At 37.3% G+C, this 13,354-nt stretch overlaps 1 protein-coding gene across 1 annotated transcript; it reads right to left on the bottom strand.

Annotated features, from left to right (window-relative positions):
• Positions 1-8,317: 8,317 nt before the first annotated feature.
• LOC18425473 (Oligosaccharyltransferase complex/magnesium transporter family protein) lies at positions 8,318-9,953 on the bottom strand. The gene has a single exon (XM_006830020.4). It carries the CDS (start codon positions 9,854-9,856, stop codon positions 8,819-8,821), a length of 1,038 nt encoding a protein of 345 aa, XP_006830083.1. The 5' UTR covers positions 9,857-9,953; the 3' UTR covers positions 8,318-8,818.
• Positions 9,954-13,354: the final 3,401 nt, after the last annotated feature.

Raw genomic sequence — 13,354 nt, 5'->3', positions numbered from 1 at the left:
ATGCTTTGAAATGACCACTGGCTTTAGGATAAATATGGCCAAATCCACAATGAAGGCATAGCCACCCAGACAAGTGGTTCTCGATCTCGTAGACTAGTGGAGTTGTAAGGTCGACAAACTGCCTTCCATTTACTTGGGCAACCTTTATGCATTAGCAAGCAAAAGTTGAGGTAATGGAGTCACATTATTGATAAATTTGACTGGGAGCTTGCCGGCTGGAAAGGTAGATTCTCTCATCGGTAGGCGGATCATCCTTATCAAGGTAACCCTAGCCTATACGCCCATTGTTCCAAATGTCCCCTTTCCATATGCCCCCCCTCGATAACGACTACGTTGGAACAACTTATGAGGAACTTCCTTTGGTCATGAAAGCGGGTGGAAAATATCACCTTATCTCATGGGCTAACATCCAAATCTCAAAGAGGCTTAAGAATTCGTAGCCTAAAAAGCAACAACCTTGCACTCTTGGCAAGTGTTGCTGGCACTTCACCACACAACGAAACCACCTCTGGCAAGTGGTCCTCCATCACAAGTATTGATGTGAAGCCTCAGCTTGGCTCCCCCATAGCTGAACCAGCCAAAGATCCTCGGGGATTTTGAAATCCCTTCTTCACAGCCTCAATTTATTCAAAGACAACATACGTTTTGAGCCGCGGGAGGCAATAGAGTCCTCTTTTGATCTAAACTTTGGATAGGCTATTTACCTTTGAAGGAACGGTTGCTCACCCTATTCCTCCTAGCCCACATTCCTCCTAGCCCATGATAGTGAGGCAACAATAGCTTATCATTTCAAATCCTTGGGCTTTTTTAGCAGCTGGAACCCCAATTTTAGGGGGCCCTTAGAAGATCAGGAGGTCGAAAACTTCTTGGCCCTGCCTTCCCTCTGCTCTACTTTCCTACCCTCACAAGGAGCTGACAAGATAATTTGGTCGCCCATCCCTCACATGTTTTCTCGGTGGCATCGACACCCACTCTAATAACAACGTCGCTGTCAATAGCAGCCAAAAATTGCTTCTATTTTGTTTCCCCCAAAGTCCTTGTCTTTACATGGATTGCCTTGTCCAAGATAGCCTTTACCACATAACCACTCCAAAGAAGGGGAACGCACATTCCAAATAGATGTCCCATGTGCAGCAGGAGAAGAAACCAATGCACCTCTCCATTCACCGCGACCTCACTAGATCCCTTCGGGGTGACATCTTCCAACTCTTCAACTAGTCGTGGGTGACCCCGAGATCAATCCCTGACCTCTTCGGCACCTATCTCTCACCTCCTTGGTCAATATCCTCTTTAAGTCAGCTTTAATGGTTGCCATGCTATGGGCCATCTGGTTGGAGAGGAACAATATGACATTTTCGTGTGAAAAGGCCTCATCCGAAATTCCGAAAGAGAAAGTGAGGACCTCAGTAATGCTTTGAGCCAAAAATCACAAATCCTTCAAGCACATCTCCCATGAAGACTTTTACCAAAACTGGCAGGCATTATTGTGCCTTGGACCTACCACAATTTCTCGTGCGTCTCTTTGGTGACCACCTGAACCCAACCATACTAAACTGAATTTTGATGGTTGCTTCCTCAGCAACCCAACCCATCTAGTATCGGGGGTAATTTCAGAGATAAGGATAGTTGCACTCTCCTCTTATCTCATTTTATCGACCACATTGATTCCAACTTTGTAGAGACATTGGCTCTACTTATAGGGCCTCATGAGCTCAGAATGGGTTGTAGAGGGTGACTCCAAAAATGTCATAACTTTGGCCTCCGGTTCCTCGCCCTGGCCCTAGAGGCTTGACCATATTTTTTATGAGATTTATCATATTTGCAGGGATATGCTCTCATTGTGACATACCTAGCAAGAGGCGAACACGCAAACAGACACCCTCGTTAAGAGAGGGAGCAGCTCAAGACGACTCTCAGAGATTTTTGGCACCTTTTTTAGCACAGTCTCTGCATTTTGTATTAAATTTTATTTCCCTTTTCACTGATTGTATAACATTTTTTGGGGGCCTGTGAGGGTTTTTGTTCAGTACAACTAGATTATGGGATGCTTTACCTCTTTGAATACTCTTTAAAAAGTAATTTCGTCTGATTTAATTTGATCAATGTATTTTTTCCTTTCTACTATTAATAAAAAATAAGTACTCATGTGAAAAAAGAGAACAGAAAAAAAAGTTAACCCCATTAATCACCATGTAGATAAATAAAGGATCTTGGGGGCGAGTTTGCATTCATATGCTTCTACTCCCTTAGTTGCAATAGGGCTGGAAAGACACTGCAATAAATGGAGCCTCCACTCTCTCTAAAAGAGCAAGGGTATACCATCGTATCGACTGTTTCCCTTTTTTCAATTTATGAGGAGTCTCAATCCATTTATTGATTTATGCTCTCTAGTTCTTTTTGTCAGGTTACTTTGGTTATTCATGTGCTGCATCTATAATCATCCATTCTAAATGCAAATTGATCAGGAATGCACTAGTGGATCCTAACCCAGTCACACCTATTAGTTATGGACCCACCGCCCATCTCAAATGCTTCTAATTTATGGACCCACCGCCCATCTCAAATGCAAATTGATCAGGAATGCACTAGTGGATCCTACCCCAGTCACACCTATTAGTTATAGACACACCGTCCATCTCAAATGCTTCTAATTTATGGACCCACCGACCATCTCAAATACAAATTGATCAGGAATGCACGAGTGGATCCCACCCTAGTGACACCTATTAGTTATGGACCCACCGCCCATCTCAAATGCTTCTGATTTATCAGATACTGTAACTAAAAAAGAAGGTATTGTCTACAAAGAGGCCATTTATCTTTTGTAAATGAGGTCACAATCATTCCCACTCATTAGATGATGGCTTGACCGAGTCGATCTTTTTTTTTTTTAAAACTTTGTGTCTATTTAATGACTCTCTTCCAACAAACCAATTTGAAATTTAAGAAACAAGAATGATTGCGACTTCTATGTACAAAAGATAAATGATCTCCTTGTAGACAATCCCAAAAAAAGAAAGATGACAATGCTTGACATGTGAGGCACATGGCGAGAGGACATATTGGCGTGGGCTAAATTTAAAAATATGCATATTAAATAGTTTTGTTAAGGCCCTTCTACACATGGAGTATTTCTACTCAACATTTTTTAACACTGATTACTGTCGCTTTATAATATAAATTTTTTCGAGTGAGGCCATTTTTTATCATTGGGAGGGGATATAATCGATATTTTTATAAAAACTAGTTGCACTATTAGTGGTTAAAAAACAATTAATGTTTCATGTGGAGACCTCAGGTGAATGATGCCATTTTCCAGTAAAGTTAATAAATGTTTTTCTTTCTATTGAGAAGTGTTATTTACTATTGATCAATTACCTATAATACCCCTTATACAAAAGATATTACATTATACATTAAGAGTATCAAGTGCCCAAATGTTGAGTACATTAAAGAAATACTTTGTGTAGAAATACCCTAACGTTACCCTTAAATAATTTGGGCAACTTATGAATTAATGGTAGTATGCAAGGCCCTTAATATTACATGGCCTTATGAGGAAAAAGTTTATATAGAGCCTAGCTCAAAAATTTAACTAGAAGAGGTTGTTTTATGCCCAAATATCTTCAAATTGATCATCTCAACATCAAGATGCATGGACATGAGAAAAAAATGGATTTCAAGTTTTGATAATAGTGTATTTTGTAACGTATTTTTGGACTATCAATTTTCAAGATTTTCAAGTTTTCATAAATCTGTCGATCTAAACTATTTTTGAAGCTCTAAACTTTATAAATAAATATGAAACGCCATTACAAAGATTCTCCAGTATTGAAACCACATTTCTCGACACTATTTGAAGGTAGGCTCCAATTTGATTGTTTAGAGCCTAGGCTCTATACAAACCGCACCTTTTCAAAACCTTAATTTTGAAAGGGCAAGCTTTCTATGCTACCCATGCAACATAAAACTTATATACTTCCCCTTATCCACCCGTCCATTCTGAATGGATGGCTAAGATTGCCCCAATCACAATGTCACGTCTCTACACTATTTTATTTTTAATTTTTTTCTATAAACTATTTTGACACCAAATTTTGGACGTCCAATCCTCTATTAAACTCACACTAACGAAAATATTAAAAAAACATTTCCAATAAAATAAAATGACCAAAATACCCCAAAAAGTTTCAAAGGGTATTTTGGTCATTATATTTTATCAAAAAATATTTTTAATATTTTTTATAGGTACGCCCCAATGAGAAGATAGCACATACCAAATTTCATATTCATACAATTTGTATAAAAATAATAAAAATAAAATACTTTGAGACGTCGGATCTAAGATCAAACGGTGAGTGGCTCTCTTGATCAAAATTGGACGGCTAAAATGTAGGGGAAGCATAGATCTTTTATGTTGTAGGAGAGGTATAGAAACCTTTCCCATTTCTGAATCATTTAAATTATTGATGTATCTATGTTTTAAATTAGGAAAAAGTTTATATAAGGTTGCAAACTTAAACTATTGAAGTAAGATGCACCTCAAAAATCCTATAGAAGAATGTTCCCGGGTTATAGAACCCTCCAAATGATCATTTCAACCTCGAGATCTATGGACATAAAGTAAAAAAAGGAATTCCAAGTCCAAAAAATAGAACATCTTGGAACAAGTTATCTGAATTGTCTATTTTTAAATTTTCAAGTTCTTCTACTCAATCTATAACATTTTAAAAAAAATTAAATTTTATAACTACAGATAAATATATATTTTCAGGTCATCATAAGGTTTCCAATACCGGAACAACATCCCAAAGAAAATTTTAGAGCTACACACTACTTCTACAGTATGAGGATAGTATAAAGAGGCAACCTTATACAAACCTCACCCTTTATATTATCCATCTTTCTTCCACGTTTGTTGCACTGTTTCATTTCTTTATTTAATTTTATTTTGTGTTTGGATCATTTATTTGGAACACTCAACTTCTTATCAATTATTTGAATAAGAACAGGCAAATATCACATAAATTTTTGGGATTCCCCATAGCCATAATTGAGAAAGACTCACAAGGGAGAAGATTCAAAAAGTAAATCATAAAGTTAGAAACTTAGCATGACATCAAGTCTATAAGACTGTCGAAGGAAATTGCAAACTAAAATTTTAAAAGAGGTTCCAGATTTGACATACCTTGAGGCATTTGAAGATGGTCTGAAGATGTCCAATCATGAAGAAAGAAACAAGCTCACCCAAATTTCATTTGTAGAAAGTCAAGGTAAGAATCATTTAAATCATACGTATGAGAAACTCCATTGGACCTTCATCAGGTCAACCAAAAAAAGACTTTGACCTCTATTTAGTTGGTTATTCTAGAGAACATTTTTTGTCTCACATTGTCCTGAGAGCTAACAAGTTTTTTCTTTTCTTTGATAATTGATATGACCTCTGCGCTGAACACATCGAAGATCTTCAGAAATACGCTAGACTCTAGGGAAATGTCGCCCCACATCTCCCCCGCTTAGTGAGACCGCCAAAATGCGTTGCGAGAACACTCTATGGTCAGTGACCGTAGCATCTCCCACAATGGAGTCATGTATTCCTATGGGCCCAAGTCCAACCAAGATCTTCAGAATCAGCCCTTCATTGTCCTTGAAAACTGCCCCCTTTGCTCCCCAAGGAGCCACCACCAAAATCTCAGTCCTTCCAGCGTATTGATCAACCACACATTAGGCCTTGGTCTCCTTGACATAAGCACCATATTCTTCAAGTCCTATTATAAACTCTCCACCCTAATTCTACAAAACTCAATCTTAACCAGTGCCCACGAACCACGGAAGAAGCCCGAATGGCACAAATCGATTATATGAATACCTCTCATCTAGTACAAGAACCTTCAAAGATTGTATTGTTCTAACGCAGAAGCCGAACGAGTTGAAATAGCCACCTATTCCCGACATTGAAAATGCCATAGTTTCTCTAATTTTAGTAAGCATTAACTCCGGTAGAAGATAAAAAAACAGTAAAAGAAGGGGTTCCAAGGAATCCGTGTCCTGAGGGGGCAGAATTTGCACAACCCAAAGCTCTTTCTATGTACAGCCACATTAGCAAATTTATCTGCCTCCATGTTTGCTTCAAGACAATAACTTTCCCATTTCTGCAAACATACCAGACAGTGTTCTTATCCATCTTAATAGGACTCATTTTAGCATTCAATTTTCAAACTAAAACCTAAGGGAATCATTTAACAAGATTGTTGGCTGCAGTTTATTTTCATAACCACCAGAAGTTTTCCAACCACCTAACATATATTTAAAATTACTCAAAGACACTTGGGCATATTATTGAGCGGTGACAGAATACAAATCGCAGGCATCACATCATCACCCTTCCATTTTATTTTTTTCTTTTTGATTGATCCCATCATTGGCCTTCCATTATGCATAAATAAGTTGAACAATGTTCCCCAGCACTAGCATCTTGGTTACCTTCGTACACACAGAATACAGGCTACAGTAACTTACTGCTAAACAACTTCTAAATATTGTTCGAGCATGTATTACTTATCCATGTCAGGAAATTCATCATGCATTGTTGGCTACAGATTCAGTGCAATGTAATCATCTTTTTTCCTTTTTTTCTCTTTTAGGCATTGATCATTTCCTTTCTAACGTGGCCCACACCTACGAGGCAGTTGATCACTGTTCATGCTACCAATTTACATGCTAGCACTTAGATCCACACCTTATGTTAAAAGAGATCCCTTTTCAGACATTTTGAACACCAAGCTGTTAACAGTATCTATTAGGCAGCTTGTTGAAAATGAATTCAAAAAATATTCTGCCTCTTTATAGTGGTAGGATGTAGAATAATTGAAGAAATCAATTGATTGAGATAAAACCACAAGAAATCCATTTGTTTTATCTTGACTATATGCTTCCATTGACCATTCCACTAGCATCACTATGTCCATCAATTATTCATAGTCATTCATGTTATAGACTAAGTCACACTCATTTAGCATGTCTAGATAATTAACACCTAAATCTTGTTTCGTCTGATTCAATGCTTGCCATTTCCTATTGGCTATAAGACAACAAGAGTGCCTATCCAATTCTTCCACTTTGATAATCGAGTAGAGGATTAGAATTCTTTGACAACTATCAGAGAGAGAAAAAAAAAAATGTCCCGCTTTCTCATTATTCTGATTTTCACATTTACAAGTAGTCCTGCTTAACATGTGTGTGCATTTCCACTTTCCAGAAAAAAAAAATGTGTGTGCATTTGTGTCCGCATGCGGGTGTATTTAAAGTAATGAAAATAATTTTTTCAAATACTGAATAATTTCACTTTTTTGCGCTCTCCATATTGTTTAACAGATTTTAGATCATTTTATTTGTTTGCCTCACTTCCCCCCCTTTAAGCGCATGTATCACTGCACTCGATATAAAAGAATACTTTAGCTGCATATCACCTATAACAACCTTGAAAATAAATTAACAGCTTAGTTTAGTGCACACCTCCCAATTAGTGGCAAAGGTAAATATGTGAAAAGACTAACAACCCACAAGCATCATATTGCTATGTTTCTAGTTAAATAGAGACATACAGGAAGCAAAGCCTAAAGAAAGGGTCACTTTACAAGTTCCAATAAGCCAACATCTGCAATTCATTAAACAGGAATTGGGATTTTATAACATGTGACTATAAAGATAGTGGACTTTGTGGCTGCTAAAACCAAGCCGCTGGAAAGGTCTCGGTGGATAGACACTGCTTGGCACTGGAAGATGCAATGTGGATGTCGCTTTACAAGCTTTAGCGGTGATTTTTAGTATTTTGAAGCTCTACAACCAACAATTTCCAAAGATGGAAAAAGCTACGAGACTAACTCATGCCATTAATGTTGGGTTCACCGATGGATACGAATTCCACTGGGTTAACTAATGGTTAGCTGGAGTCCAGGAACACTAATGGATGCCTTCGTGTATAACCAGGGGACTTGATAAAAGACATGCGCTAGGTAGAACTCTGGTTTTTATGTTATTAAACAGAGGGCACCCCTCGAGTAGCCAGTGATACCCTAAGTCATTCAGTAGATTATCTAGAAAAACTAATATGAATCCTTCAAATCATATCATTTTGGTATAGAGCCATTTTTTTTCTGCTTTTTAATTGATGTTGGAACCTTGTAATATTGTTGTCAAACATGTACTTTCATAATATACCAAGTCATACACCATAATTTCCCAACGTAGCATGCATTAATCCATGAACAAGAGGAGCGAAAGTTACAAATAGCTCAGAGATATCAAGCTATGAAAGTAAGGCAATGCCCAAGTGCGGAACTTTTATTAATTGAAACATATCAAAAGCTGGGAAGCAAACAATGATTGATGTTTCTCAAGACAAACATACAGAGTATATTCCCTGCCTCGGTAAAGTGTAAAAGATACTACTGTAATCCAGCTAACAGCATAAAAAAAAAAAAAAAAATTACTACTGTAATCAGCTAGAAAAAAGAGTCTCAAACACCAATTCAAACATGAAAACCAAAAAATATATAGTAAATTTGTTTGCATTGTTTGGAATTTCCATGTCTCCCAGTAATTACCCCATATCTAAAATTTCTTTCAGTACGATACCCATTGAGTCAACAACAAAGGATGACACTTTCAGACAGAAAATACTATCCTTCTAATTCTACAGTATCAAGAGTTTCAGCTTCACTTCTAAATCGCAATTCCAGATGGCTCGTTACCAGATAAAAGATGCATAAGCAAAAAGAGAATTTAAAACTTTGAACGCCACCCATTTCCAATCAATTCACCAACCTGAAGGCCAAAATGCATGCACGCCATACCCAGTCTTCCAATTATCCAAATAAATGACCTTCTTCACAGCCCAAAATGAAACCAGAATGGCAACAAACATGAACCCCTTCTGAACACTTTTATTCTTAACATACACCAGGAGATGTGTAACAAAGGCAAGCATCAGTCCCACAATGGTGTACAAAAACCCAACAGCAAATCCCTCAGCTCCAAGCTGCATTCCTGAACCATGATAAAAGAACACAAGCTTCGACGGATCGTTTCTATCAGCTATAAACATAGGCATCTTTCTGATTATATTGTGCATAGCCCCTGAAACACTGAAAAAATACACGAATACTGCAAACCCTAACCAGACCTTGGGCTCATGTAGAGGGGTTTCTCCAGCCAAAACCTTCTTGATGGCGAAAGGAGCAGAGAGAAGAAAAACTAGACAGAGAAACATGATCTGCTTCTTCGAGACCATGGGGGGTCGATCGATATGCCCCACTTCGAGCCTAGTTTTCGAATGAACAAAAGCAGCCATGCCATCGGACATTCGAGCAAACTCGCTCTGGTCCATGGCTTCCGAGGTTTTAGGGTTTTCATTGGGGCCAATGTATCGAACATGGGGTAAGGAATTGACCCCAAATAACCCAAAGGTAGACTGAGACTCCTTGAATTCTATAGTGCAAAAAAAGACCTTGGTTTCAGATGGCTTGCCTTTGTGATGGCGAGCAAAGGCAGCTGATACGAGTTTGAACTCTTGTTTAAGATCAGGGAGGTGGAGCTCTGATCGATCATGGAGTTGCAGAGCGTCGAAGAAGAGGAAGATAGAGAAAGGGCGAGAAGAAGATGGGTTTAGGAAGCGGCGGAGAGAGTGGTCGTCGAGGTGGATGACACCTGAAGGGGATCGGTCTCGAAGAGAGACAAGGGCAGAGATGAGCTCAGTGTCGGTTTCTGAGAGAACAATGCACACAGAAAAGGAGAAGAGAGAGAGGAGGATAAATAGCAGAGAGATATGCCCGGAAATCTGGCCGGATTTAGCCATTTTCTGGTTTTTCCGGTGACAATCTGTAACGGAGACCCGAGTCGTCTTCTTTGAGTGAAGAAAATGGCGTGCTATTCGGCCTCTTAACCTCTCAAATGATGCTCATGAAAAATGATCCACTGAGTTCATAAAATAACTAAAACTACCCCTTGTCCTTTTCTATTTGGAAAAAATTTGATTAGATACCTCAATTTGTACTTTCTAGTTAAACACCTTTGATACCACCCCTACCAAAGGAAACTGGTTTCATAGGGGAAAAGTTTATGTAAAGCCTAGACTCTAAACAATCAAATTAGAGCCTACTTCAAAATATTCATTGTTTTGATTCCCGAATATCATCAAATTAATCATCTAGACATCAAGATGCATGAACATGAAAAAAAAGCATTTCAAGTTTTGAAAATAGTTCATCTTGTAACGTATTTTTCGATCGTCGATTTTTAAGATTTTCAAGTTTTTATAGATATGATCAATCTATGCTATTTTTGAAGATTTAAATTTTATAACTAAAGTTGAAAATATAATTTGAGGCTATCACAAAACTTTCCGACATTAAAACCATATTTCTCGATACTATTTGAAGGTGGGCTCAAATTTGATTGTTTAGAGCCTCGGCTCTATACAAACCATACCTTAAAAAATGCCTCATCTAATAACTCATTGTAAATTGCCATTCAAGTGTTGGAAAACTATCATTTTGGCTTCAACATTGTAGTTGTGAAAATAAATTAGGAATTCAAGCTGTAAAAATAGAAGTTGTAAAAATAGAAGATATAAAAATGGTAGATATTACAAAAAATTATCTAAACCGTCCATTTCGCCCTAAAAATAAGTGTTCACAATTCTGCAAGATCTGTACCATTTTTTGAGTTTTAAAATTTATTGTCAGTATTGAAAATTGATTTTAGAGCCATCATTTCCGATGTCGAAAGTGCTTTCCAAACAAGGATTTGAGATGAGGCTTTATTTTGTTTTTATAAAGATTACCTCATAGAAACTTCACCCTTAACTACAATCCCCTTTTCTTTTTAACCACCCTCAAAGTAAAAAAGTTGAGTTTTTTAAAAACAAAATACCTTGTTCATTGGGTCATGTTTCCTACTCTCTCTCTAAATCGGCCTGACACAAAATGTGTCGGACTGACACAACTTGTACCGAGTTAGTTCGACACATTTTTTGTGCCTCCAATCATTTGTTTGGGATCAGCACAACTTATACAAAGCTAGCTTTGTGTTAGACAGGCACATGTTCAGTGTCATGAAAAATGAGTTAAAACGTTAGGGGTACACAAAACATATATGCAAACAAAATTTTTCCAGGAGAATTTCGTTTAATACATGAAATTTACATCAAAGATACCTTGGAGTAACCCCTCAAAAGCTACAGCTTTTAATAAATAAAGAAAAAAGATTCAAGATCCTAGATTACTCCCACTCACTTTACAGGTACAGACTCAAGAAACTCAAAAGTTACATCAAACTTGATACATTGCTTCATAGCATACAAACTTCTTCTTTACATCAATATTACAACTCAAGAAAAGGATCAAAAGACGAGCCAAGCTTGCTGTTTTGGATGCATTTACGGTAAGGTCTGGGTCACTCAATGGTTGTAGGAGAGTCACCAAGGTGAAGGTGAAAGGAGCCTTCAATGCTTGTGGGTACTATTTACTCTTCTTTAATAGGGTATTCATTCATGGATTATATGAGGAAGAAAAGACACCATGGGAGGGAGGGGCATGCAACCTTCTTTGGGTCACTACTAACTTTCAAGTTTGTGTTGAAGGGATGAAATGAGATAAGGTTGAGGCCTTTATATACATGGTTCATGTATGGACTTAATCCTAGATTTAATCAAAATCATTAATTGAGTTATCTAAGGGTTGAGAGAGGCTTGATCCTAGCATTCCTCATCCCCATCTTCATTCATAACTATCATAAAATGGGTGAGATTTAAACACTTTTGTCACAAAATTTCTAAAAAGCGCTTCAAATTTTTTTATTCTCATTTTGTCCTTGAAAGCCCTAATTTATTTGGATGCCTTTAATCATCATTCATTTGATCAAAACTTTATTTGTCCCTTGATTTCAAAATTAAAATGCATGGAGTATCCCACCGTTTTCTCTCTATAAAAGCATTTCAAGAAGTTACACACTCTCTCTTATTGAGTTTTCACATCACATGGCACACATTGTCCATTTGTGTGCATCCGATGTAGGCTTGGATGTGGTGTGGTGGCACACATTGTCCATTTGTGTGCATCCTATGTAGGCTTGGATGTGGTGTGGTGGCACACATTGTCCATTTGTGTACCACGCCCCACATGTGTAAACGTCTTTATGTGGAATTTTGTGTAAATATATTACTGAAGCCATTTTTACTTATAATAAAAATTTTAAAATTTTTTTCAAATTTTTTTTTAAATTATTTACTATCAAATTCACTTAATTTGATATTCATTAAAAATTCAATTAGGGAAATTAGGATCCTTCTAGAGGTAGGTTATATTGGAATTATACCATTTCAAAGCTTTAAAATTCTAATATTGTAATAGCTCTTGACTTCAGTGGGAGTAAAAGAGTGACATGACTTTAAGATATTGTTGCACCGAGATAAAAAATCATGGAATATCAGAGAGTCATGAGGAGGATTTATATAGATGAAAAGTATTGAGAGGACTGAGAGTTGCCTCTAGTCAGTGTTGGTTATTGATATTGAGCTTTATAACTATGTGATGGGCCAGGGTATTGTATTTTATATGATTGATACTTTGAGCTCGATGGCCAAATTTAGCCTTTTATGGGAAGGTTAAGGCTAACAAAAGGCATTGCCGTAAATCTCTGACTCATAGAACTTTCTCATAGCATAGGCATAAACAGTTGCAAAGTATATGGGAAACTGCTCTTCCAAGGATCCACTCAGAAGAGGTAAGCACATGTGCTCAGAGAGGAACCGTCACACCATGTGTGTTCATGTTCTCTAGGTTGTGCACTTGAAATCCATTAGTATTTGGGGATTCAGAGTTTCTTATTGGTTTAACTTTGATAAGCACATCGTAAGCCCCTAATTAGACACTTTGTCATGAGTTTGTTGGGACATACTGAGAAGGTGGTTTTGGATTATGAGTCTAGCCAAGTAGGGTGCTTTGATGCCTAATTCAGATCTATACAATCCTAAATCCCCTAAAAAATATTTTAAAATAGTGTCAAAAGGAAAAAAGAGATAGGAGGATTAAGCAGAGAGTGAAATTGCCAGAAATTTGATCAGGTTTCTCCATTTTCTGGTTTTCCTAGCTATGATAAAGAATTCAAGTCGGAGAGGTCTTCTTGAGTGTGGAAAATGGCGTGCTACTCCACCCTTTAAATGAGAGCCCGTGAAAATGACATGCTGAGTTCAAAAAATAACTAAAATTACCCTCATTTTTTTTTGGGCAAGCTTTCTATGTTTACCTTATTACATATAACTTCTATGCTTCCCCTATCTAACGTTCCATTCTGA

Source organism: Amborella trichopoda, chromosome 2 (assembly GCF_054954075.1).
Source record: "Amborella trichopoda isolate Santa Cruz 75 chromosome 2, AtrichopodaSantaCruz75HAP2 v2.0, whole genome shotgun sequence".
NCBI classification, from domain to species: domain Eukaryota; kingdom Viridiplantae; phylum Streptophyta; class Magnoliopsida; order Amborellales; family Amborellaceae; genus Amborella; species Amborella trichopoda.
Note: the sequence above shows the minus strand (reverse complement) of the source record. Positions and strands in the feature narration are given on the sequence as shown.